The sequence below is a fragment of the Corapipo altera genome, unplaced genomic scaffold (assembly GCF_003945725.1).
Source record: "Corapipo altera isolate COAL_440 unplaced genomic scaffold, ASM394572v1 53, whole genome shotgun sequence".
NCBI lineage: Eukaryota > Metazoa > Chordata > Aves > Passeriformes > Pipridae > Corapipo > Corapipo altera.
The window spans coordinates 2,365,938-2,393,618 of NW_020884900.1; the positions used below are offsets into that span (position 1 = coordinate 2,365,938).

The 27,681-nt window shown below is 36.7% G+C and overlaps 1 protein-coding gene across 2 annotated transcripts in view; it reads right to left on the bottom strand.

Annotated features, from left to right (window-relative positions):
• Positions 1 to 27,681, bottom strand: part of GRID1 (glutamate ionotropic receptor delta type subunit 1) — a 513,783-nt gene that overhangs the window by 118,904 nt on the left and 367,198 nt on the right. For both annotated transcript variants that reach the window (XM_027649514.1, XM_027649515.1), the window contains exon 5: positions 8,626 to 8,679. In XM_027649514.1, the coding sequence (XP_027505315.1) occupies positions 8,626 to 8,679 (54 nt within the window). The remainder of the gene's footprint in view (positions 1 to 8,625; positions 8,680 to 27,681) is intronic.

The following is a 27,681-nucleotide window of genomic DNA, read 5'->3' on the forward strand; positions in this document are numbered from 1 at the left end:
AAAAGTCTACTTTTTTCCAAGCAAAGATCCTGGGAAGTGTTAAAGATTTACTAACTTCTGGTTATCAAAGTAAACACAAATACCATTACAGATATTGATGCTTTAAAATGGAAGAAAAAAAAAATATTAGGTACTTTCATATGAAGAGAAATCCTAAGAAAGAATTCCAGTCTATCTAACAGTCCTGGCTCTACCCAAGTAAAAATCAGGCCATAACATTTTTCACAGGTAAATTTGCACAGGGCCTAACTGTTCACAACCAAAAATGCATTTAAAAGAGACACTTCTAGAAAAAAAGTATCCAAGCAAAAGTGAAGAACAAACACTGTATTCATAAGGGATTTTTCTTCTGAAGTCAGAAGTTTTCCTAATATCACTCTACAAGCCATGTGCTAGGAAAACTTGGCTCATCATTCATTATCTAACACCTTCCTACATGCTACCCCTGGGGAAAAAAGTAGCTTGCTGAGATAGACTTTATCTGATAATTACCATTCTATTTTCTGCTCCTTTCTCTCAACTTTTAAAAAAATATTTTATAGAGAAAAATAATAAAGAAGTGCCCAGATGACAGTTGAGAAGCCATTTGTTTCTCAAATCAAGAGGATGAGTAATTACGGACATACTGGGTACGTCTGATGTGGTGAAAGGAAAGAAAACAAATACTGGCAGAAGCAATGAAGCTGCAGGATAAAAATGGAAAGTAAGAAATATGTCACACCAGGAAAGAGATGATGGGGCATTTTCTAGTCCCTCATAGAGCAAACTGCCTTCTACAGGCAGTGAAACAGTCGTGAAGAGAGACCTATTGAAACAGCAGAAATAAGAGAATTGAGCCTGAATCCAGAAAAATACTAGCAGAAAATGCTTTGAGAAAATGTTCAGAAGGGAAAGGAAAAAGCATCAATAGCCATTTTTTTGCAGTGTTCTGACTGATCACCTAGGCTAAATTTGGGAAAGTTTTATCAGTCAGCTGAAGACCTACAACTTAATCTGCTGGCAAAACCACCAGCATCATTTGGAAAGTGTCATCTGTCCAAACAGGAAGAATAAGGTCAACTGCTGTCTCAAATTTTTGACTTGTATTCAAGTGATGAGGACAATATCATCTCCACATGGCTCCGGGTTCTCCAAATCCCTTAGCACTTTCTATCTAAGGCTTCTTGCCGCTGATGAAATGTGTACTCTTGCTATATTTCCAAATATTTTTATTACTCTTCCCACAAAAAAACTCCAAGAACTTTTCTTTCTACTCTATTTTTCCCTTCCCCTTCTCAACTACAAGGGTTTTTCTGAGAAGTATCATCATAGCTGGGAAGAATTTAACCAAATACTGTACAGCTGCAATTGCTATAGTAATTTCTCTGTGCTTACTGACTCCAACTTTTCCAAATCAGGATCTTTTCTGTGTATTGAAAAGAAAAAATATTCAAAAGCATCCTCTTCTGGATGTTAATGTAAGTTTACTTTTATTTTTTAATTGAAGCTTACAAGAATTTCTGCTGTCTTCTAAATACCGAATGCTTTGCTTTCCTACGAATTTTGAATCTGTATAACACTCTATGTCTACAGCCTCATGATATTTGTTTCCGATTTCTTATTGAAAACAGATACTCACCAATAACAAACTGGTCCCTGACTTTTTTTTTAAAAATGTTGTAGTGGGTTTGTTCAGCCAAAGTAAACTACCACAAATGTATTTATGGTTAGCACTGGAAAAGCTGTTGATGACTTTTTAAAAGCTCTATTTATTAAGCTCGGGTTAGTACAAGATTAACTGGTTTATCACATTCTATTCATTAAAAAAAAAAATCTTTGAATTTGCAAGGGTCATTACAAATACAACTTCCCTTTCTGCTATCCACCCCACGATGCTGCAGCATAGGCTTGCTTGGTTGATTTTCTTGCTTTGCTTTTAAATGGGACAAATGAGAGCACAGGTTTTTCTAAGCAATAAAGAAATGAGCCCCTATTCAACCTTAGAGTCAAGGTTGCATAGCATTAAACTGTATGTTGAGCTGTGAAATTCAGAGATACAGTCACCCACTGGGCAGACCCTGCGAACAGCTCTTCCCTTCTGAAGCTGGTGTACCATGACAAATACCCACAGGGCTTGGTACCTGGCCTACAAGGAGGACTTCTTTATCCAATAGTACATTCCTTTCTAGAGAGTACCTGATCGTTTGGACAGTAAGGAACCAATGTGATGAAAGGGAGTATTGTCTGAATTTCAGCATTTGTTAATCCATAAGGTACAGAATGTGGTGATTTTAAGACTATAAAAGAAGGTAATTTGTGTTAATAACAAATACTCCTTTGTATCTGCTCTGATGTGGATTGATTTGAAGCAACAAGAATCAATACAATAGAAAAGCAGCAAATGAACACTGCAGTCAAGTAAAAGCTCTAATCTTTAGCTTTCAGACTTATTCCTTACACCTTACAATTACATCTATTTTTTTAAGCACTGGAAGTGCTAGTAATCCATTACTAGGGATTCTTCTATCAAAACTACATACAGTTACAATATAATCCCCCCTTACAAATGACTGATATCAAGAAATATGATGCTAGGTTCATCCCTGGCTAAGTCAAATCACCGAGGCAGCCCTAAGGGTGGATTTGGCTGACAGAATCTAATCAAACACAATCGTTCCAGCTTACTCAGTAGTAGACAGAGAAGGATGGGGTTCCATGATGGGTGGAAATCAAATATGAGTCACAGTTCCCATACATTTATGTGTGCCACCAAAAGTATTGAATAAATGATTTGATAAGAAGTATATGCAGTGACTTTTTGTATAAACTGTCACTGTCATAAACCGTATTGAAAAATGTTATGTGAAAAGACCTAGAACAGAAGGTGCAGATCAGAAAATACCCAGTAGCATTCAAAATACAGTTGTATTTGTCTTTCCATACTGACATGTGAAAATATTTAGCAGACTTACATAATGTGAGTAGGATGCTGAAAAACAAAGAATAAAAAACAATAGCAGAACCAGGTGTGAAGAGAGAGAGATGATGAGATGAAAGAAGGTAACCAAGGAAGTTGTTCCCATATACTATCATATTTAGATCATAAACCATTTTCCAATATTAGATCTCATTTTTACTGCAGAAGACTAAATTGCATTTCCTTTATCTTTCCAGAGTGAACATGTGATCAGATTCTTGTTTTATTTGTACTGCCATACCCTTCTCCATCTTGAGTTTCACAAGTATCAAACCTAAGATTTTCAGCCTTTTCATATGGGTCATATTTTACTGAGCTCTTATTATACCAGGTGCTCTCCTCTAGATTTTCAATATTGTTCTGCATTCTCTTGTTTTGTTTTAAAGTGTCTTGCCCAAAACTTGCCACACTGTTCCAACAAGGCCAAACTGATGTCAAACACAGTGAAATAATTGCCTCCTTTATCTTACAAAGAATGTTTCTGGTGACATATCTGAATGCTACATTTGCTTCCTTAGCAAGACCACAACAGCATTGATTGTCATTCTGTTTTTTATCCGCAAGGATTCTAGGTTAGTCCTGCAGATGATCACCAGCTACACCTCATTTTGTAGCCACACGCCAAATACTCAGCACTTCTCTATTGAATCGCATCTTGTGAAGTGCCTCAGATTTTTCTGAATAAACTGGGTCTACTACAATATGTTTTTAACAGTCTGGTTATGATTATTAGTTTCTACAAAGTCAACATCAAGGAACTCAGTAAAACCATTAAAACCTCTTTTCCCATCAAGTAATGGCTTTATACTTTCCTTTATCTTCTGCTATATCTAAATGTTTTCTGGTTGCTTTTTATGACTCATTTTGAACCACAGCCTCATTTTGTAATCACTTACTTTGTTATACCTTTACACTCCTCCCTTTTTCTTCTCAACACTTTTTCTTTAGAATTCACCTCTGATTTCAAGTTCTGTAAAGTTAACCCATTGGAACCATGACAATACCTTGTTATACCTTCATCTCCACAGAATTCCACAGTTCTGCTGCCATCTTTTACTTACTGTATTATCTTTCCAAAAGCGCTACTAGTTTCCTAAAGTTGTGAAGTCTTTTTATTGATTCCTATTATCCCCATTGACCTTTTGCCACCTCTTCCTCTTCTCCAAACAGTGCATGCTACCATGTCATAATCACTTTCACACCAATTATCTTCTGGATTCCTCAGCCCGTTCTTCCTTAGTCGTAATGAAATCTGAACTGACGGCTGCCGTAAACTTTTTAAACATGTAGGGATAATGCTGTCAATCACAGCAAATTGTGAAGCCCTGTCTGTATCCCAACATTACTTTTTCACATGCCAGGAAAATTAAAACCTTCCTTTATTTTAATTTCTTTTCTCTGGGGCATTTCTTTAAAAAGAAAAATAATACACTTCCAAAAGAAGGTCTTTCTCTGTCTTTCTCTCTCTTTCTTTTGTATATTTCCAGGAAGCTATTGAACAAGGTTTGTCCCTCACCCCTCCCTAAGTTTAGAGCAGAAACATATGGTTAGGGCATGCAACATTATGTTGCCCTCTCTTCATCCCTACCAGTCTTTCATGAAAAATAATCTCCTATATAATCAATAGTTTTGTGCTTTGTCTTGCCATGTCTTACAGCTTTCAATTAAACTTCTGAATAGTGGTGGAAGTTTGTTGAAAAAGAAATTAAAGGAAGGATGAGATAAGAGTGGAACAACTCTCAACTGAACTATCAGTCAAATTCAGTACCCATTTCTCTTCCATGAAGAGTATTTCATTACTTTTCATACTGATTTACATTTAAAAATAATGAATGTTTAGAAAATTAGAATTAGAATTACATTTATTAATAGGAGGGAATAAAATACTGTGTTTAATTTGACTATCTGTTTTGGTCCATATTACAGTTTTGCAGAGTAGTATGTTTTATCTTTTCCCTATCCTTGGAATGGAGAAAATTTCAAAACCATTAAATGTCCCACAAAGAGAGAAATATGGTTTCTATTGCTATTTATACTCCCAGACCTACTGCTGCTACTAATAAAGAAGCAGACACAGACTCTTAGAGTTCTGCTCCTGGTACAACTACATACAAGCTCAGTTTCAAGTAGTGCTCTTGTGCCTCTCTCACAGATACATGCCCTGGGGAAGGCACAGCTTTTTCTTAGAAAAGGCAGAAAAGAGAAGGGGTGAATGAAAAATGTCTCAAGGAACCAAGAGAGATGCTTGATGCCAGCTATGAAAGAGAAAGAAAAGAGAAAAATAAAAATAGGAAGGGAAACTAGGAAAAAAAGACAGGAAATAAACATCCAAAAAACAGAGGATGTCTACAACTGTGCCAGTCATGCCAAAAGAAGCAGCAACACACATCTATCAAAGCTGGTGGGTCACTTCAACAATTAAAGGTATGAACAAAAAAGGTACAAGCAGAACACTAAATATGTTTTTGCAGATCTTTCATAGGGTCCAAAATGCTAGTCATTGGCAACTCCCAACCCAGGTAATAAAATGTTTTGGACTATTCTGGAGACACAGCTAAGCATGTCATTGTTTGGAAGAGTTGTTTGCTTTCGCAAGGATTTATACAGAAATCACAAGTGTTCTTGCTCTTAAAAAGCTACTTGGCATGTTTAACCCAGAATTCAGGTAGAATTGCTACCTAAATGGAGGCAAGGGATGATTTAATATTTCTAGATGAATAAAAATAAAAGCACAGATGATGAAATATAAATCTAAAAGGGGGTGGGTAGTTAGAAAACCATTTTTCCCCCTCTAATCTCCAATACTTTTGACAGTTCTGCAAGTTTGAAACATAACATGTCTGAAATCAGAAAAGTAGACACAGTTAAAATTATTTATTTTTAAAGCAGTAAGGTTTTTATGACTTGGCTTCAAAGAGGACATATGAGGACATGATATTGCCTGCAGAGACCCATCCCTGTGTATTCCCTTATTCTAGAAAACTTGCCATGTAATGTTTCAGCCTTCCAACCTCATGCAGTAAATTCAACTCCCAATTCACTGAGACGATGGAGTCCTTTTGCACCAGCAGTGGCATCCAAACTGAACAGATACCCCAGCACAGAGACCTGGCTTATTGAAAACCAGCGAACAGGATTTTGACACTACAGCTCTGTAATTTGGGAACAACTCTTATTCCACATTTGCTCTTTGGGGGCCGATAACCTTACCAACCATAGAGATTTAAGTTATCCCATCCCAAGCTTGGTAGTGTTGCTCACCTAACAAAATTTAAGTCTTAACTCCAAAACCTAACTCCTGTCTTACTGTATGGGAAGGTGCACGAGGAAAAAAAAAAAACCACAAATTGTCAGTACAGAGATAGTAAAGTAGATTTAAGTGAAGTAAGACAATAAAAACAATCTTGAATTGAAATAATAGCATGCTATGTAGTCATTCTTACTACAGCAAGGTAAGTCCAAGTTTCAGATCCTCATTGGCTTGATAAAAGGTGGGAGACAGGGCAAATAAAAGGTGTTCTAGACCAGCAGACCTCGGCAGTCTGAGCTGTTCAAGGCCCTAAAATTCTTCATGGAGTGAGAAAGGCCTGAAGAACCTGATTACAATCAAATGCTTGCCATACAAGGAATCTCAACGGAAAAAACTGTCACTGTGTTCTCTTCCTACTACTGCCCCTTCAGGTCAGTCAGCCTTACACATCTCCTTCCTTGTAATGGGATCATTATGTCACACAGAACATAGGTTGAACAGGAAAGTGCAGAATTTTCCATCTGCCTGGGAGAAAAAAAGGGCTAGCTGAGTTTTTGGTCCATTACATAATGGACTGTTACTCTTGAGGAATTACATCAAAAAGAGCTGATTTGACTGGGAAGAGCTGATTGTTGGGAATTAAAAATTCATTCCGTTCTTCAAATCACAGCAACAATCAGCATTATATTTTCCATCAAGTACTCGTGTAGTTCTCACTAAAACCAACTGGAAACTTGTACATGGAAAGGATGATCAGTCTGTCTTCTTACCAGCATGGGGGTATTCACATGCACACTTAAATAAGAAGCAAGCCATAAGGAATCTCCATCTGTCTATAGATGCATTCATATGGATGCTTGATGTACCTTCTTTTCATAGCAGCTTTAAGCAAAATCACAAAGACCAACACTCTTCTGTTAAAGAGAGGACAGTCAAGAGATTTTTGCCTGCAAAGAACTCTCCAAAGTTTCATGAGTCTAAAAAGCCTCTGTAATTGTCTGTTCGAATTTCATTTCATTTTATGATATTTATAATTATGTGTATTAATATTTTTCACTAGAAAGTTATACTTTAGATTTACATGTTGCTATCATGGCTTCCCTACTCAGTCATTAGCCATAAAAGAGAAAAAATAAAAGCTCCCAAAATAGAAGCAGAATTGACACCCTATGTGATGTGCTTGTGCATGTGTATGCATGCACACGTTAGCGTATGAGTGCTGAAGGTTTTTATTTTGATTTTCCAGATTCAGGCATCATGAAGTGAGTTTTAACATCTGAACAATAATGCAGCGATAAAAAATTCACAAACACTTCCTGTCTATAAATGTTTAGGGAAATATGCACTGTATTATCTTTATGTGAATATAAACATCGGCTCTCTGGCATCTTGCTGATGTTTTGTAGTGGGTCATTACTGCAACTGACAAACCAGGAGGTACTTAAATGTAACAAGGACCAGAAAGAATTTATAAAGCCTTCACAAGCTGGGATTTCACTCGCTTTCCCTAAACCTTATTTAGTTACAGAGCCTTTCTAATGCCACACAATACAATTTAGTGTTACTATTAGAAGTTGCCTATCCAAAACTAACTAGGTGCAAAGAAAGGAATGAAAAATTAACCAATTAATTTGTTATTAAATTAAAGGTTATGTATTTATAAAATAAAAATAAGACAGTGAACACTGGTTTTTTTAACTTAGATATTATGCTATCTTTTAATGAATCATTATAAAAACCACAGATATATAAAATACTGAAATTCACCAATGATTTATACATTATTATATATGATAAAACATTTCACTGCTTTTTAAATACAAATCTGAACAGATTCCCATTAGAGTATCATGGTATTAAGGTAAAATAACTAATAACATTAGCAGGACAGGACACCATTTACTGCAGAGGAAACATCACATTTTGAATCTATGCTGTTCTGGATCTTGGCCAATACATCAACACAGTTCTGCGCTAGAGAAAACCTGTGTATCATGTAAATTTGAATGAGCTGAGCTTGCAACCACCTCAGTGCTCTTTCCTGTCCTGGCACCTGTGTGAGGGCTTTCATAGCAGTGAAGAGTGAGTTTCTGGCAGATAGAGATGCCTATATTTGAGGTTTCTTTTGATATATTCTCTGCTTCCTAAATTGCTAATGAAATAGCATCAGCATGCAGGTAAAAATAAAGTCTCCCAGCTGCTATGAGGTGTATTGGAAGCTTTATCTTGACCTCTGGTGTTCAACCCGTGCCAATTCAACTAAGACAGGTAAGCAGTGACACCGCAGAGTTTGCATCTTGTGCCATTCAAAAAGCAAAAATGGTAAGTGTATGCTCAGTTTGGTGTGTCAAAACATATGAAACAAAAAATGGTGGTGAGTCAATGTAGCAAACTGTGTTTTCTCTTTTGACTTTCTTACCTCATTTACATAGACCCAGTGACTATCCTTTGATGCAAGGTTGGTTTCCACAGCCTACAAAAATAAAAAGAAACATAATAATAAAAATAAATAAAACATGTGAAATTTATTCCAGAAAAAACATATAAAAATGTACTGTAAATTTCATTTTAATTGTTTTCATTTTTATTGGCATTGTTTCAGTATAGTTCTTTTCATCTCTTCCTCTGCTGTTTCATGGGACAGTATCTTATTGGTGGGAGTCACTTTTCCCTGACTTCAGTTCCTAACCCAAAGTACCCTGACCGTGTATATATACCACAAAAGCATACTGCAGCAGGGTGGTACATCAACATAAGGGCTTCTGTGATGAACAACTGCACACCAAACATGCAGTTCATGAGGTTTAACTTTTGTATGATATATTTAATGCATCCTACTAGGTTGGGTTTCTTTTCAACGTGCTTCCCAAAACATACTGTTTCTACCTCATTGCAACTCTGATAGTTTAATTGTTAGTTAACCTATTTCATGGAAAACACCATGAAGACACTCAAGTGAAGTTCATATAAGTCATTGTCTCTTCATATTTACGCAGTACTGAAGGTAAAGTTATGGTTTGCATGGTCACTTTTTCTGGCTTCCTGGTATGAACTTGGACAATCATTACATATTATAAAGAAACAGCCCATCTCAGCAGTTAGCATATTTGTCCATACATAAGTAACCCTCCTGGTTCACTAGGAAGCTAAAACTAGGAAAGATTGCTATGACAAACAGCACTACTAGTACTGAGGACCTCAGAGGAAAGATTTGGCAATATGCATACAAGTTCCTAACTGTTTGACATAGATAAACTCACTTGAAGATACTTAGCAGTCTAATAGAGCAATAGCAAGCACCAAGATGTGTACATTACACTGTTAGAGATATTCTTAATATCCTGCTTAATACATGGTTAAACAATTACTATTGTGTATTCATCTCACCTAATAAAACAGGACAGTCCCAGTGCACAGGTATTTCAGAAGGTAGTTCATTACAAGAAGTTTTGAATGTTCCTGCCTTCAACAACTTCTTTCTTCTGTACCAGTATGAACCCATTTATTGAACAGATATTCTTATTGCTCTGTTATAAAAAGCCCTATGAATCACTGAAATGAACACGGTTAAAAAACCAAATACAGATCAACAAAATACTTCCAGTTACTGCTTCTTAACCTGGATAATTTCTGAACTCTGTTCAAAAACAATTGCACTGATACAGAGAGACTCTGTAGACTGTGGCGCTGAGCTGAGCAGGAACATCATCAACTACCTTCCTCTTCAGAACACATTTACATAATAAGCCTCTCAGACATTTAGCATCAGATGGGATGAATCACCTTCTCTGATGACACTGACTACAGATGACTGGCTTAGAATAAACGCCCACAACTTCTAAGGCTGCAGTGAAATGACAGGAGATCCATCCTAATATAGGCTAAGGGAGTACTCTTACCTGATCCCAGAAAAAAAACAAAAACACAAAGCAAAATTTCACTAAGTAGCCAACACAAACATTTTTAACATTTATCTTAATTTATACTGTGTTTTAAAAAAAAAGTATAAATTGCTTGCCTAAATAAATGTGTTATAAAATTTTACTCATTTGCATAACCCACATAAACATAAGAAAAATTGTGAGCAACACACATATCTCCATCTATTTCTCATGTCCACAAGGTGAAGTACTCCTTTAAAGAGACAAAAATCCCAAAACAGAAATTGCAAACTCATGGAAAGAAAAAAAAAATCCACACAGAGCACAGTAATTCTCTTCATCATCATCAACAACATTATGGGAAAATAACAAAAACTGATGTCAAAGCAGATGAGAACCACTAGAGACAACACTTCTGATAAAATAATCCTTTTCTAAGCATACAGTGAAAAATTGTCCCCCTTGGTAATTGTATCCTTTGCATTTATTCTAAGCTGGCAGGAAAATTAAACTGACCACCTAATTGAGGAATAGCAGCTCTTAGGAAAACTAGCAGTGATGAACAGGAGGGCAAAAACTTGTACATGTTCTCTCTATTCACCCCCAAACATGTTCAGACAAAGTCAAAATAGCCAGGTGCTATAACATATAGAGAAAAAGCAAAGTACTGCCAGCAATTGCAATACAGAATTAAATAATGCTCAGGTGCAGAGTTATTGCACTGGCTACATTTTTTGATTTATCTGCAACAGTGAGCAATTTATATGAATAAATGCTAAGTCTGGGGATCTGAAAGAGGCAGGGAATTTGAAATGAATTATTGTAACTCATTCTGCTGGGTTCACATATCTGGGCCAAAGTTTTTAAAATGAGGTGCCTAAATTTAGGTTGCTAAGAGTTTCTCTTTAGTCATCAGAGTGCTAGACCATTCAGTGCTCCTCCTACAGAGGCGATGGCTCTGCATTCTAATAGCTTGAAATGTATTTAGAAACATCTCCGTAGATAGTCAATTTTAAATAGCTCTAAACATCTCCAGTTAAGAACTGCAGCACATAGCATGAACTTTTACTCGAAAACCAAACATGCTGAGAGGGAGCAGAAACTTCTTGCATTTTGTGCTTCAGATTTTGCACCATGTTTACCGACTTGATGTCGTAAAAAATCCTAAAAAAAAAATTCATTGTAAAACGTCTCTTGGAAGTTTCGACTTTCTGATAGAACCAGTGTATTCCTGGAGGCTCATGAAAGTTAAGCAGTGTGAAGAGCAAGGTCCTGGAGACCTGTGATATCATAGGAAAATTTACTGAGAAATCTCAGAATAAGAAAGAAATTACATGTTTGTAAGTTATGGAGTTTATTTTACTTTAAAGAGGAAAAACATATCAGCACTTGGAAGATTACGGTCACCCATTTTTAATAATTCAAGCTGTTCAAGGTCTTGCCATTTGCTTATGTTTGTATCCCTCCATTCAAAAAGAAAAGAATGGTTTATGAAGCATCCTTGAAGAATCTATTACAGCCTATTTCATAAATGCACTCTATATAAAGGAAGTAGACTAGGAATTTGTAAGATCACTGTGGCTGAGGAAAAGTGCTGCCATCTATTGGGGCAGGATTCACATGTTAAAATATGTAATGGGGATTTTTTAAAAAAAAAATATATACGTTCAAAATGTCCTTGTTCTTTTTATACTTTATATGTACATGGGGTCTAGTTGGCACTTGGGAGTAATGCATCACAATATTCCTATCAAATAGAAAATCTACTTTTGAGATAAACAGCACACTGGAAATTAAAGAGCATCCATCTTTCCTTTATTTAGTAGCAAATAGCTTCTACAAATTTGGAAAAAAGAGGTTTATTTGAGACTGAATGCCCTTCTTCCTCCCCAACTACATTTTAAGAGCCAAATATAAAATGCAGAACCCAAACAAGAGAATTGTAATACACTCAATGGACCACTATTAGTGACATCATATAAATGATATTATCAGAACTGGGCCAGAATTGGAAGATGGGAAGGGAGTAGCAAATGTAGAAAACCGTTTACAATTTCTCAGTAGAATGCATTTGCAATAGCAATGAAATAAGAAGACACTGGAAATCAAAATACGAGCATTAAGATTTCAGATCTCGTAGCAACAATGATAAAAGAAAAAATAAGGCTGGATGAAAAATGGTCAAAGATAGTTTCATGTATATAGTTTTGTTTACTTTTAAATATATAACAAAATAATTTACTGTCAATAATCCATGACAACATTATTTTACTGGAATACAGTGAAGAGCAAATATTTGCATTGCCTTTATGAATAAGTAACTTGGTTCATTATTTTATTTAATGGTAGTTGCAGGATTAAAAGGAGAAGTTAGGAAAGTAAGCAATAAATACTGCTATGTTTGGAAATAAATCAATTCTGCAGAGGGAAAAAAAAAAAGGAACAGAAACAATCTTTTCCTCTCCAAGGATACAATGGGTGGCTAGTAATGGGGAAGGCTCTTTTCCACAATACCTGGCTGCTTTGCCAGGGTCAACACCTTGCTGTTAACAGCAACAAGGAGCCTGTCTAGAAAGGAATTCAAGGATGAGTGGCCAGACACAACTGAGAGGGATGCTGGTGAGCGTTCAAACAAATGTAGGCAGACTGTTTCAGTGACAGCAGGATGTGCTAAAGAGTTTAGAATTACATGCTTCAGTGTTATAGTTGTCTCCTTACTATGTACCCAGGGGAACAGGCAGTAGGAACGTCTGGAAGCCCCACAATCAATCCCAGGATCCTAGAAGGAAATGTCTTGCAGGTGGCAAACACAGATGTTCCTGCTGTGTCTCAATTTTTGGAAACAAGGGTTGCCACCCTGAGATCCATGATATAAAAGAACCACCAGACTGTTTTACTGAGAGGGATATCAAAGTAGCAAAGGTTATTACTTGCACATCCTTTACCTTAATGGTGAGCATAAAGAGCATCATAGTTTTCCAGAATGAAAAAATGAAATAGAGTAAACTGGGGTATTCACAGTGAGAAAATAATTTGCAAAAAGTGTCCTGAGAGATACTGGAAGAACATAAAACCAAAACTATTACCAGCTGTCACAGTTTAACCCCAGCCAGAAACTAGCCAGCTTGCTCACCACCCTCACCTATCCCAGTGGGATAGAAAGGAAAATCAGAAAAAAAAAAGGTAAAACCTGTAGGTTGAGAAAACAACAGTTTAATAATTGAAACAAAATAAAATAATTAAAAAATAATAATAACAATAAATAATAAAAATGGAGACAACAAAAAGACAGAGAAAAATAAAACCCCAGAAAGGCAAGTGGTGACCAGTACAGCTGCTCACCACTCACTGACCGATGCCCAACCCCTTCCCGAGTGATTGGTGGCTCCCATCCAATTCTCCCCAGTTTATACACTGGGTAGGATGCTCTGTTATGTGGAATATCCCTTTGGCTAGTTTGGGCCAACTGTCCTGGCCATGCTCCCTCCTGGCTTCTTGTGCACCTCCTGTCTGGAAAACATGGTAAACTGAAAAGTCCTTGAGTAAGCACGACTTAGCAACAACTACAACATCACTGTGTTGTCAACATTATTCCCATACTGAATGCAAAACACAGCACTGTACAGCCAGTAGGAATAAAAATCAACTCTATCCCAGCTGAAACCAGGGCACCAACCAATGACTAATTACAGCTGTCATAACAGAGCAGATACAGCTCCAATGCAGTGAGTGCTCTGTGTCACTGGTGGATACATCGGATCATCTCCAGACTCCAGCTCCAGGAACCAGGCCCTGTTACAAAGCCACTCCTACACAGTTGTACTCCTCTTGAGACGCCACTGCAGAGCCCTACCAACCAGACAGACAGACTATGGTCAGCTCCAGGGTGGTTATGTTAAGGAAACTTCCCTGTCCGACTGTTCAGGACCCGCTCTTGGAGTCACACTCACACCACCTGAGCAACCCCCTGAGGCACTGAGGTCCCTGTGCAGCTGCACCCCCACACTCTCACACTAAGGTTTCCTCACGAGCTCAGCCCCAGATTTCCCATAGCAGAGTCTCAGATGAACTAATCTTTAAAACAGTTTAATCTTGTTGCAATAACTAAATAACAGCTTGAGCTGGAACATCTGAGGAGGGACCCTAAACAAAGGAAATCTTGGGGTCTTATACTCTCACAGTATAAGCGTGGGACAGTCTGGGGGTTGTTGGCTCCAGCCCTATCCCTCAGTGTCCCTCACCTGGCTGTGGCACAGGTCCCTGAGCTCTCTGTCATGCAAAAGGGTCGGCAGTTCATGTCCTCCTGTCTGAGGCTCCCACCCAGAGCTCAGTTTGGAGCTCGCACTGCAGCTGCACCCTGAGCTATCTGCACTGGATGTGTTCCTCAACACTTACAGCAGAAAACCAGGCACAGAATGTGCTGGCCAGTAAGCATCTGAAGAAGCAGCCTGCAGAAGACCCAAGTTTTTTTTAGAGACCAGGACAGTGGAGGATGAGGTTAGGAAATACTCAGGGTCAGCTCTACAATATGAAATTAGTAAAAAAAATTAAAATACGCCTTTGTCGCAACATCATAGGCAAATATCCCAAAACTCTGGTTCTTCTGAGGGAATTTGTCACCTTTCCCTTCATATGTCTAAAACAAACAGTATGACAATGACAGATAAAACTCATTTTTACCTTTTCTTTCTTTTCCTCTTTTTTTTTATTTTTTTTTTTTTTATTATTCATAATGAAGCTGTAAGTAAAGGAGAGTTTGGGGAAGTAATCCTGTCTAAATCTCAGCTCTTTGCAAATCTTTCATATGGGATCAATCTCAGCCCTTACAATTCATTACCTGCTCACTTCACATTTGCCACTGAACAGGTTTCAAAAGAAAATTGTTTCCAACTCTCATCCCCAACAAGGTTGCAGCTAGTCACCTGCTTCCAAAAGCAGCTTTTCTTTTTCCTTTCTCTTCATATCCTTGCAGAAATTATTTGCCTACTGTCTTATCTTCTCCCATCCCTCAAAAATAAGAAAAAATAATTCAGAATCATTTTGAAATCTACTATAGTAAAACTGCAGTAGGGAAGAAAAAGAATCACTATCTTTTTTATAGCATTTTGTAACCCTGAGTCAAACCTAGGTCCAGCTGCTGGTTTCATTGTAGGAGATGGAGTTATATTTTTTGAAATGGCTTTGTTCTTGATTTAAATATCCAGGAAAGCATTCTAGGAATCAGGGAACTGGTTTTGATCCCAAAGAAGAGCTACAGACCAAATTTCCAATACATCTGACAGTAATTAATTGGATAATATCGAAGTACATCTGTTTATCTGAGAAGTTTTGTGTATGTCTTGGATACTAATAAGTTAAGATAACAGATATAAAAAAGTCAATTTTAGTAGAACAGATGGGTTCACTCTAAATCCCCTAGATATCCAATTTATATTTAGAAATTTCTTCAATTAAAATAGTGCAGTCCTTGTCCAGGTGTGATTTGCAGAAAAACAATTTCTCTGTAGCAGTAAGTATAATTCTTATACTTCCCTAGAACCTTCTTTCTCTTACATTTTAAATAAATACCTCTTGGCTCAGTATCTCCAGAGGACCTTTGTTAGATTAAAAATAAAGTAAACATTACTAGCCACAATAAATAAATTATTTATATAAATATTATAATTCTTATACTATACTTAAGAACACTCAAAATGGATATATTTTCTAAAGCTTAATTGGTAATAGCACCATTAGAACAGGGATTAATAAAAAAATTTTAGTACAACATCACAACTCTAAATGAAAAGTCATAAAACTATGATATTTTGGACTAATAATCTTGAAGAGAAAAAAATCAATTGCAGTAAACTGGATCAGGTCTGTAAGTTTACTTTTCTTATTTAATACTGGTTCATTAAAATTTTTAAATGTCATTTCAAAATGAAATATTAAATTCTTCCTTCTCTAAATGGAAAAAAGGGAATTCAAAGGGTTTCCATGACATATTTTTTCAGATAAGAAAATCCACTGAAATTGTCCCTTTCTTACTGAACATCACTTTCCATGAAGAATTAGTACTTCTAATAAAAGTTAGTTTTACCAGAAAATCTATATTCTTCCTTTTTCTGAACATATTTCTTGAAAAGTGCATATACATGATTTTTAAGAAGCACTTTGTAGGCTCACAAAGTCCCTGTCTTTAACTGATCACTACACTTCAGTTATATCTCAGCAATACACTTAATTTCCCTAGTCTTACGATAGGTGCTGTCAATTCCAAAACTTGGTAGGTATTAGCTTTGTACAAGTCATTAATGAACCACAAGCACAATGTGCTTTTAGCATCCACATATTTGATAATTTACTATGAGTAGTACTTCATTCTTAGTATACACTCTACAAACATAGTACTGAAAGCCCTCACTCAGTGGGGACATTTTTTCAAGTTATGCACTGTTACATTAAAATATGGAGCCTGATATTCCCCTCTTTCTCTTCTGCCGAACTGCATTACTGAGAAAAGCTATTCTTCCCTCCATGGTACTGATGAAGCACAAGTAGTGATTGAAAGGCTGTCATGAGATTGGATGGTATTTTAACCATTGTAAGCTCCTCCATTAATATAAGCCTGAAAACCTGGCATATTCAGCTGGAATCTCTCACAAAAGATAGACCAGATTGGTCACGTAGATCTCTATACTCTCCTGCTCAGGTGCCTGGTCATTAGTCTGAGATAGCTATCCAAGGTTCTTGCTCCCCATAAACTCGGTAATATTCCATTTATGGTCTCTGTCTAAATGATATGATATCGTCCTTTCTTGACCTCCATTTCAGTTCCTCCACAAGCGAAATAACTCAACCTAATGGAGGGAGGGGTGAGGAATAAAAAGAAAAAAAACCACAGGAGGTGGGAGGGAGGGGAAAAGAGAAAAAAAAAAGGAGAAAAATAAAAAGTGAGGGGAGACGGAAGATACATTCCCAAACATCACCCCCAACTGAGTTCCATTTTTGCTTGCTAACAAGACAGTTTATACAAACAGGAGTAAATATGACCCAAACCTTCACCAGCTTTTAGCAGACACCCCTGCAGTTGATGAATGCTAACTAGAAGGTGTACCCAATATTTTGCATAATGTGATTTGATAACAACACAAACAAAAATATACTAATAATGCATTTTGAAGTTTGCACTGCACTAGTTTCATATTACTTAGGTCATAGGGATCAGAAAAAAAACTACACCAAAGAAAACCTGCATAAAAGATTAATGTTAATCGAGAGAAGTATTGGAGATGAAGAAAACTGTAAGGAAGATTGGGAGAAGAGGAACTATGGACTGCAACTTCTCCTGGCTGCACAGCTGTAATGTTCTTGAGTCACTACTGTAATATAGGTGGCATTGCCTATTGTTCTAACCTTAATCATTTCAATGTAATCCATTTGGATTTCTGTTTAATCTGATTCCCATTTTATATGTAATGCTTATTACAATCAATCTGTGTTGCCATTCCATTTAGTGCATATTCCACTGAATGAGGCATAAAAATACCGTACATGGAACTCTTCCAAAAGCATTCAGTAAGAATTTGCTTTTCAAAGCTCAAATGTCACACACTGTTTATAAACATGGTAACTGTTGACCATTTAACTACACTGTAAAGTAGTGACACTGGGTAATTGCACAGCTGTCAGAAAGCAACATTTCCGTAAAGACATAAATCTAATGTTAAATAAAGAACTAAACCTCTCAGAAATACGGTATTTAAAATTTTACCATAGCCAGATATTGAGTTGAATTTGAAGACTGTATGAAATCTTTGAGAAGAATAACTAGATTTTGCTCCTTGACTTGCTGAATTTCTTCTTGAAAATAACAGGTTTGTACATCTGTATTCTATTAAAAAGCCTCGGGTTTTTAGAGACAATTTTGTAATGCTTTGTTAAGAAATGTGCGCCCGAAAGAGTCAAAACTCCAGAGAATAAACTCAAATTCATCAGAACTGGACAGTGCTTGGACTTGGGTCTTTTTTTGGTTGGTTTGCTTTGATTCCCCTCCTGTCTCCCATTAAGAGAAGAAATTGCCACTGACACAATTTAATAGTTTAAGTCTTCAGTTTGTAATGCCTACAGGGGGTTGAGTGGACATTGGTCTGAAGGTTGAAAATGCTTTTACAGGCACAGACCCCGGGTAGACAAGCCTATTTTCAGCATGGATGATTGGTTTCTGTTCTCATAAAGAGTAGCCATTCCACAGTCAGGATATAACATGTTCCAGTGCACACCACCAGTCTCATACACTGTGCTTTCTCAGCTCTACTCAAAACAATGGCTTAAGCTCCAACTTCAGTTTCCACTGCAAGTTCAAGATAACTTTATAGATTTTGCACAGAGTTTTCCAAAGTTTGAGTTTTGTAGGTATAAACAGCAGATGGCAACTATATCATTAAAGGAAGATGTAAATTTCTTATATTTTCATCATGCACACACTTTACACATTCCTAATTTCCCCTATCAAGAGACATATGCTTTGTCTTGACAGTATGATAGCTGAACTCCCAGGATTATCTATCATAAACTCTGAACTGAAAGAACTAGCTATAGTGTGAAGAGACCACGTTGATTTTGAGGAACTTACAGTTTCAATACTGATTCATTGCCTCTAGCACAAAGTACCAAATCACAATGCAAGGCTGCTATTTTACATAGGTTATGGGTTTTTAAACTCAAAGAACTTGGAAAGATATGTCAACATCAAGGGTTACCCTATCCAATATCCATCTTTTCATCCATTGGTATACATGCTTTCTCTTCTCTTAACATTTTTAAAAATCATGTCTGGTTTTAAAGGAAAGATGACACTAGTTAGTCTGAAACATAAAGTCTTTCAAACCAGCCCTTTTCTGCCTACAGCACTCTTATTTTAAATTGCAAAACAAAGACATAAATAAAGTAAAATCCTTACAGGTCTGAGGATCTTCTTGTCAGTCACAGGGCACTTTAAATGCACAAGCATGCCACAGGCTGTGTGAGCATTAAAGCACACCTTAAAGATCGCCTTAACCATCTCAAACCACAAGATTCTGCCTGATCAGCTTTGCCAAGAGGAAAAAGTATTTGCTGTTCTTTACACTGCCTGAGGATACTTGTCTGCTGTGTATTTGCCAAGTGACAACTCTTTCCTTCCTCTAGGAAGAAGGAAAACCATGAAGAGCAGTAATGGTGGCAATGGCAGAGCTAACTCTCCCTCAGGATGTCCAGTCTTAATGAAGACTTACAGGCTAATGAAGGTAGCAGCCCCCCAGCACAGTGCACATGTACAGTTCCCATGCCAGTGGGAAGCAGGCACAAACAAATTTACTTTTGGTTCACAGATTTTTCCTCCAAGCAGATGTTCAAATATTCACCACATGAGTTCAACCCCATGATGTTTTGCACCTATACTTTCTCAAAGTTTGCATAGGTGCGCTGGAACCCCCATGGTGATCTCATTACTGCCAGTTCGTATCAGCTTTACCTTTGGCAGTAAGAATGATATTAAAAATATATATTTTAGTAATGGGGTATGAGTAGATTTGACTGGAAAACATACTTACTTTTCCCAAAGGCTTGTACACAGTTATTCAGAGGAGTATGGCAAAGTTACTAATTAAAAACAAAAACAAAACAAAACAAAACAACAAAAAACAAACAAACAAACAAAAAACCAAGACCAAAACCTTTTTGATCCTTTGAAACATTTTCTGCTTCATCTAACTAACACAAGCTCACACAGTATTTGCAAGATTTTAGACAAATGGGTTTTAGAGAATGAACCATTCTACACTGACTGGAGGAACAGCTTATCTTCTGACTCAAGGGAACCCTGCATTCATTAGACTATGTTTTGATTCTGTTCTCGAAACTAAATAATGTTTAGTATTTGAAGTTCTGCAGGTTTTTTTCCCACTGTTTCCAAGGCAGGATTTAGACAAAACACAGATTTGTGTTAGAATTTCCATGTACCTGAGTTTCCCTACAAATCCAGAGAAAAAGTAAAGCTAATAGGCTTTTGATTTTAAAATCTGAGCTTGTTTAGCTGGTGACATCCTACCCTTAGCACTGATTTCTATCATTCCATCCATGTAAGTATGAAAGGATTCAAAGGGGAAATTTCTATTGCATCTAATTAAAGTAGCCTGCACCTCACTGACAAAAAATAAAGTACATTATATGGTAAATAATTTATGCAGGATAATTTATATAGAGGCACATTGGTCTATGTTGTAAAACTCTAATGATCTGCTTAGAGGAGGAAAACAGTCCTCAGATATTATGGAATGAACACAGTTTTAAGTTTGTGACAAACTATGACTAGAAAACAAAAATTGAACAAAAAATGTTCAATGGATTCAGATTTCAAGCTAATATACAAAAGCATCCATCAAGTGTTAATTTCTTTTTCTGAAGATAAAGTGACAGCAACCTGTTGTGTAACAATACAACAGAGAGTGCAGAACACGGAATTTGGCATGTAATCCATCCTCCTTGAGGGAAAATCTATGGGAGATGGAAACGAGAATCATCTGTTAGTTGATGGTAGCTTTATTCCTAAAATCTGTGGTGTGGTTAGGTTTTCATGTTTGCAGAATCTACACTGAACTTTTCAGTGAGACAAAGGCCATGTATTTGAGCACATATTATAGACATCTTTGGCTATGACTGAACAGCAGTTAACTGCAAAACTGGGAAAAAAAAAAAAAGGTTTTACCTAAGAAAAAATTTAAAAAGGACAGTGCCTTGGAAAGCCAATAAGCAGAGAGTGTCAAAACAGAAGTTTGAGAGATGTAATGTTTGTGCAGATGCAATGATAAAGAGAGGAGGAATAAAACATGACATCAGAATGGACATTTTTAAGTCAGGGTTACATCTGTTTTTACAGAAAACACAAAAGAGTCTGACAAGAAATGTTACTAGCTGAAAGAAACTGAATAAAAACAGATCCTTGTATAGTTACCTGATGGAAATATAATGGAAATATAATCACCTGATAGAAAGCATGGAAGAAAAGAACTAAGGACTAGAGATGCATCTGGAGACATGGGAGAAATTATCTTTTTTTTTTTTTTTTTATTAAGAAAATGCACATGAAAAAATAATAAAAATATTAATTTAACCTGATGTGAGTTGTAAATACCTGCAAACAAAAAGACCTGGAGCATGTGGGCAGAAGACAAGACAGAGGAGGGATCAAATATAGCAAGAAAAAGGGTTGTTAACAGGGCAAGGCAGTTGTAAAGAGAACCAGAGATGCTGCATAGAGCAAAAAGACAGACAAATAAAGAGACCAGAAGAGCTCAGCAAGCACAGAGGAAGGTAAAAATCCAAGGGCTGAGACCTATGGTTGATGAGGACAACACATAGAAGACAAAAAAAAACATAAATGAAGAAGAGGGGAAAGGGGACAGGAGAGGTGGGAGGCAACCACAAATCAGATGAAGGAAAAAAAATTGAGAAGGTTGGAAATTCACACAATTCCAGGAACTGTTGAATTGCATGAGGGACAAATTGACTGGCCTGTCATCAGAGAGCACAGAAAGAAGAGGTCAGCAAGCTAGGACAAGAAATATGGCCTCAAGGTAGAAAAGAAATAACAAAGAAAGAAGAAAAAAAGAGTCTTTCTTCACTTAGGACAGGTGTCATTGTAAAGCTACTTCCAGATGAAGTAATATTTATATATAGGTGAGATAGATGTACAGTGCAAATTAAAGTAGGATGCAGCTACTGAAGAGGAACAGACAGATAAAAGACTTGTGGTAAAAAGAAATGGTTAGTAAATGTAACCACTGAAAAGCATTTTCATTAAAATGAACATTTCTTTGGTCATTCTTTCAGAAAAGACTTTCAGTGCCAGCCTTTAGGGAGTCTGAAACTACTAAAAGAAAAATTAAATATTAAAAAGCACAGAGGGCTCACAGTCTTTAAAGCTACTTTTAATTTGTGAGACTATAAAAATTTTTTAATGAGGATATACTAACAGCCATGTCCAGAGAGTGCAAGATGCAAAACCAGCAATAAGGTAAATACAAATATAATGACAGAGTCAAAAAAGGAATGATACTTGCATAGTAAGATAAAAGACAACAAAGAAATAAATAAGGACATCATGGTAAAATGGATTGAATCTGTGTAATGCAAGGGAAGTTTAACAAAGGAAAGAAAGACTTCTTGGGATAGCAGCCCTACAGTCAAAGTTGAATATAGAAGAATAACCCTTACCTATTAAAATGTTCTGCAGGTGTGGTGTTCATATAATAAATTTTAAAATCTCGAAGCCAGAGCAAAAAAATATCTACAATAGATCTTGTAAAAAAGTGCAATCGTTAGTTAAATGAAGTTAAGTACAGTGAAGGTTCATAGCTTCACAACAGAGGACCTTAAAGAATTTCCATATTTCCTGTGTCTGTTTAGATTTTGAGCTTTTCAGTTATCTTATTCACTCAGTAGTTACTCCCAGTGGAACCTGAGAGCTTTATTTGCTTATTTAATATTATCAGCAATGAATCTGACAAATACTATTAAAGGAATTAACTATGACAGAAAACTAGGAAGTATGATAAATACAGAGGTATTTAGAGAGCATTTAAAAAGATGATAAATTCTGAAACCAGGTAAGATAATTATGCTGAAATTCACTACTTTGAAAAAATAAGGTCATGCACTCAGATAACAAAACAAAAAAATTTATTATTTTAAACTTCATCAATTTGAAAAACACCAGAGGTGCTATTACAGCTTCATTGTCTGTGATCTAGCAATTTTCACACCCATGAACAATTAGATGTTAATATATATATATGCATATATGTATATACATATCAGTTGAAATGCTATTATTAGAGTAAGAAAGCATGAATATCAACATAGAGAAAGATTCCTTTAGTCACTAGCAGGTTGAGAGTAGAGTTTAAGTTTGGATAGTTTAGTAGCAGAAACATAAGACAATATGCTTGCTGCATTTCAAGTACTATATTAAGTACCTCAGGAGGATAAAAAGAAGGCATCCCAACTGCTAAGCTCACAGGGCCATGCTAGCACAAAGACATATGGATACTAGTAGTATCACAGATATATTCTGGCCAAGAATAGAAAGGCTTCTAAGTATTATGGGGAGATTCTATATTCACCTCACAACAGTAGTGGTAGGTCAAAATACACACAGTTCCATTCCAGAAAACTGCATGATTAGTTTATGAAAGTGTGGAATATATATTCATCATGGTGGCCTCTGTTCTCTGGGGACAGCAGTGAGCAATCCAGGAGGTAATTTCCCATCTTGTACCCCTGACACAGTACAGAGACACAGCAGCAGCCTCCTGGGTGAGAAAGGCACAAAAATATCCACTTTATATATTACAGACCACGGCAGAGCTGAAAGAGTTAACACCGAGGCCCTGTTTCTATTAGAAGCTCATTCAAGGTTTAATATCTCAGATGTTGTAAATTGCATCTCCTGGAACTTGGCAAGCATCTCGTCAGCTTCGATACAATTTCTTTTTCCAGATCCAAATTGTTTTTAAAAGATTAAGGTGTTCTAATTTTTTAAGGCATTAAGTACAAAAGCAGTAATCCTTTACCATTGTGATAAAGGTTGTCTACCATAATCTTTATTATTTACTAAAGCTTGACTGTCAAAGAAAAGGAACTTATTTTTCAAAGTCTATTTATTTATATAGCTGAATTGCTATATTATGAATTTGGGGATGAGAAAAGAAGACTGATTACCTCAGCTCTGAAGAACTTGCACAAAAATAAATATGATTCAAGACTTAATAAATTAATATGGCATGAATATTAGCTCCATGTAAGTCAAGGGGGACAAGATTTCATCCTCAGGAGTCTTTTGTCTCTCAAATATTGCTTCAAATCCTGCAAAACGGATGGATTTAGAAGACTATTAAGAGCCAGTTAGTCCATAAGTTTCAGTAAAATAACTCAGTTAATAGTTCCTTGAAAATTCTCTTACAAACAAGTACATACCAAAGGTAAGTAAAGAAATTTGAGACTCTACTTTCTTGATGAGAGTAAGCATGACAGAATTCTGGAGAGGGTTGTCCAGTTCAGGCTGGTATCACCCCCACTGGTGAAAATCAAGATGATATAGAAAGAGTTTTCAATAGAAGGGAATAAGAAGAAAATAAAAAGGTATGATGATACCTTTTTTTACAACTGGAAATTAAGGCAGAGAGATCAAGTGCATGCTAAACATCACCCACAGCACATGACAGGAGAAGGAGCTCAAGTCACACATCCTTCTTCAAGACCTTCAACAGTACCACTGCTTTAAAAATCTGGATTACTTTTTGCCTTCAGTAGAAGGGTTCATCATAGGAAAGGATGTGGCTGAACCCGCTGGTTTCTACTCCAGAGGAGGAAAAAGGCAGCACACACTTGGAGATACGCTGTCAGTATCCCAGAAGCCCTTGCCAGAAACGCATTCTTACCATTGTCTCTTTTGGTATCTCTGCTTGAAAAGTACTTTAAAGATGTGTACTCCTGGCTATGCACATAAATCTATGTCTTTTACCACTTTCTCTCTTATACCATTCGAACTGAAAACAAAACCTGAGCTTATAAGAATATCATTACAAGTTTGCACTTGCAAATTCTATCCCACTGCGTCGCGCCTGCAGCTACTCCTAAGCCTGTGGTTTGATTGTTTATTAATTGAATGCTGGAAGGTGGCAGAAGGATCTCTCCTTCATGAATCTGAAGCTCACAGCCAGAACTGTCAATCCATAATCCATATCTACTCCTTCCCTGGGTAGATATACACATGTTTGTGTCTATGCACATTTATATGGATATACTCCCACATATATACATATATATATACACACACCCCCCTACGCGGCTTTCTGGGGACAGGCACATAAAACAGAAAAAAGGAAAATGGAAAGAAGAAAGCATAAAGGGTATGCTCCAAGCATAAAGGGTATTTTAAACAAAGTTGAGTTCTCACCACACTGGATGGGGACTCAGAAAAATTGACTCCTGGATTTATCATAATATTCCTGGGAAAATATGAGCAAATTTTCTCAAATTTTATATACAGGAATAAGTAACTCCATAGTATATATGTGCATTTTGATAGAGATTTATATTCATGCATAAAATGTTGCAAATCTAGGACTGACACAGGTAGACAAACCACTGTTGCAACTGTTCAGGGATCTCCATCATACAGAACAGCAGGATTCTAGAGGTAGCTATGCTAACAAGTAAACAAGGTTTGTACATGTTTTGACTATTGACTTTTAAGCTTGGCTATATCAAAATAAGATTTATTGGTTAAAGTATAAATTTACCTGGAAATCCAATATAAATTATTAGAGCACACAGTTTGTTTCTGTTCTACTTATATGTCATGCATTCATTCCCTTCTGTAGCTTTAGGAAAAAGAAAACAGAGGAGGGTAGTCCTTTCAAAACCATTTGAATATATACATTTTTCTGTCATCATCTGTTGGCTTCTGGAAGAGAGATGCCTTTCCCATCCAGGGCGACACTTCTGGGACAAGTGGCAAGGAGCCATTTTCCCTGCTAGATTTCCTGCTGCCTTGCCTTTGAGAGCACATTTCACCACTTCAGTTAGCTGTGTCAGATGAGATACCACATGGCTGAGCTCTGTGCAAATTGCCTCTCACAGCAGCCTCGTACCATGCTCAAACATCACCTTCCCTCACCTCCCATTGTTCCCTGTTTCTTTTCATTAAGTCTCTTCAGCAATTCTCTCTAAAATCTGTGTCTTGGCTGTCTCTCTGTCAGCTGACTCTTTCCTGTCCCTCTCAACAAGCACAAGACATTACTCACCTGTCTGTGCTGCGCAGCTGAAACAGAAAAGCTATCCGTCAAGTGAGAAGACTGCAGCACGCTCCTATACCATTACTTTGCTTTCCCTTAGCTACTCCATGCTCCCTATTCCAGAGAAAGATTTATTTCCTAAATTAATTACAAGTACACTGCCAGTCTTTATTCTGGAACCCTCACCAGCTATTTACTCTGTTCCAAACTCAGAGACAAATGGAACTGTTTGCAGCCAGCTGTAGATAAACTTCTATAAACATAAAACTCTTCCTCTCCCTCTATACCACCTTTATTCCCTTGTCTCACCAGACACATTGAAGAGTCTGCTACAGTTGTGTGAAAACCCCACACCATTGGTTCTCCTGCTCTTTTTAAAATGAAAGATAACCTGGAATTTTGAGCCATGTGTATCTTGTTTTCTGGGTCTTGGTTAAACAAGGTATATTAGGTTTTGTAAGGTATGTTCAAAAAGACTAACTTCCAACATAAACTTTTATTTATTCAACTTTGGTTATTCTAACACCTGTTCATACTTGAGCCTTCTTGCTCAGAGACCTCTGCCCCTATGCTGGGGGTGGAGCCACTGACAGGATTCACCAGCTCTCACCCTCTCTTGTGTTCAGGGATGTGACCCTACACCACCTGAAACTGTGCTGTGAGAAACAAACAGAACGAGCCTTCACCAGCTTTCAAAACCCAAGCAAATTTATTTTCTACCCCATCTACCTATATTATTTAGCATAGCCACAGAAACTTATTTGTGTAAAAGCTATGCATACATGTATGCATACTCTTCCAAACACCCTCTACCACAGGGTATTTAATCCAAACCAAGTGTCATAATTTTGTCTGAAAAATTATACTTGTTCAAAAAAACCAAAACAGTAACAACAAAACCCAACCAAAACAACTATCTGGCACTCTTACACTGTTCTCATTTGAAATTCCACTGTTATAACCCATGGTGGATTAAGAGCAACCAAAGAACATACTATCAGGATGAATTTTAAACTTTTATTCCTATAATTTAAAATCAACTAGGAAATCATACAGCTTTTCCAGGCTTCACGTGCACCTGCATCCTTCTCTGTGACTACTGAACATTATTAATTAAAAAACTTGAACTTTCATTTAGTAACTGATTATTGCTCAGTACACTAATTGTTTCTCAAGTTCTACTTTTGAGCTACATGCCTGGCCAGCTTGGGAAACCACTATATACAATCTTAAGCTTTGCTATTCTATCCTATTGCCAGGGAAGGCTTGCAACCTGTCCCAAATGAATAATTGTGGTAATAACTGAAATAAACTGAGATGTTGAGATGTCTTGTTTTTATCACTGCTTGAATTACTACCACAGAAAATGAGGTGCCTAGGAAAAAAAAAAAAAAAGATGTTAGAAACATCTGTCTGATGCAAAAATCAAAGTTCCTTCAATGTTTTAAGTAAAGTGACAGCAAATCAAAAATGGCTGTAAATTTTCAGTACCATACTTTTTGAATCAATAGGATTTAAAATGTATGACTAATTGGGCTGATACAAATTTCCCTGTTGAATTTACATACATAAATGTTTGCAGAATTATCCTTTATCTAAGTAATTATGCCACCCTCAGTTACATGATATACAATGATAAATTACTGATCAATCTTTACGACAAGCTTTTGTTACTGAGTAATCTAATGACAAGAATGGGTACAAGGAGAAAATCAGAACAAAGCATCACCACTCCTTCCATCTTTGACAAAAGGCACATACCATGTGGTATTT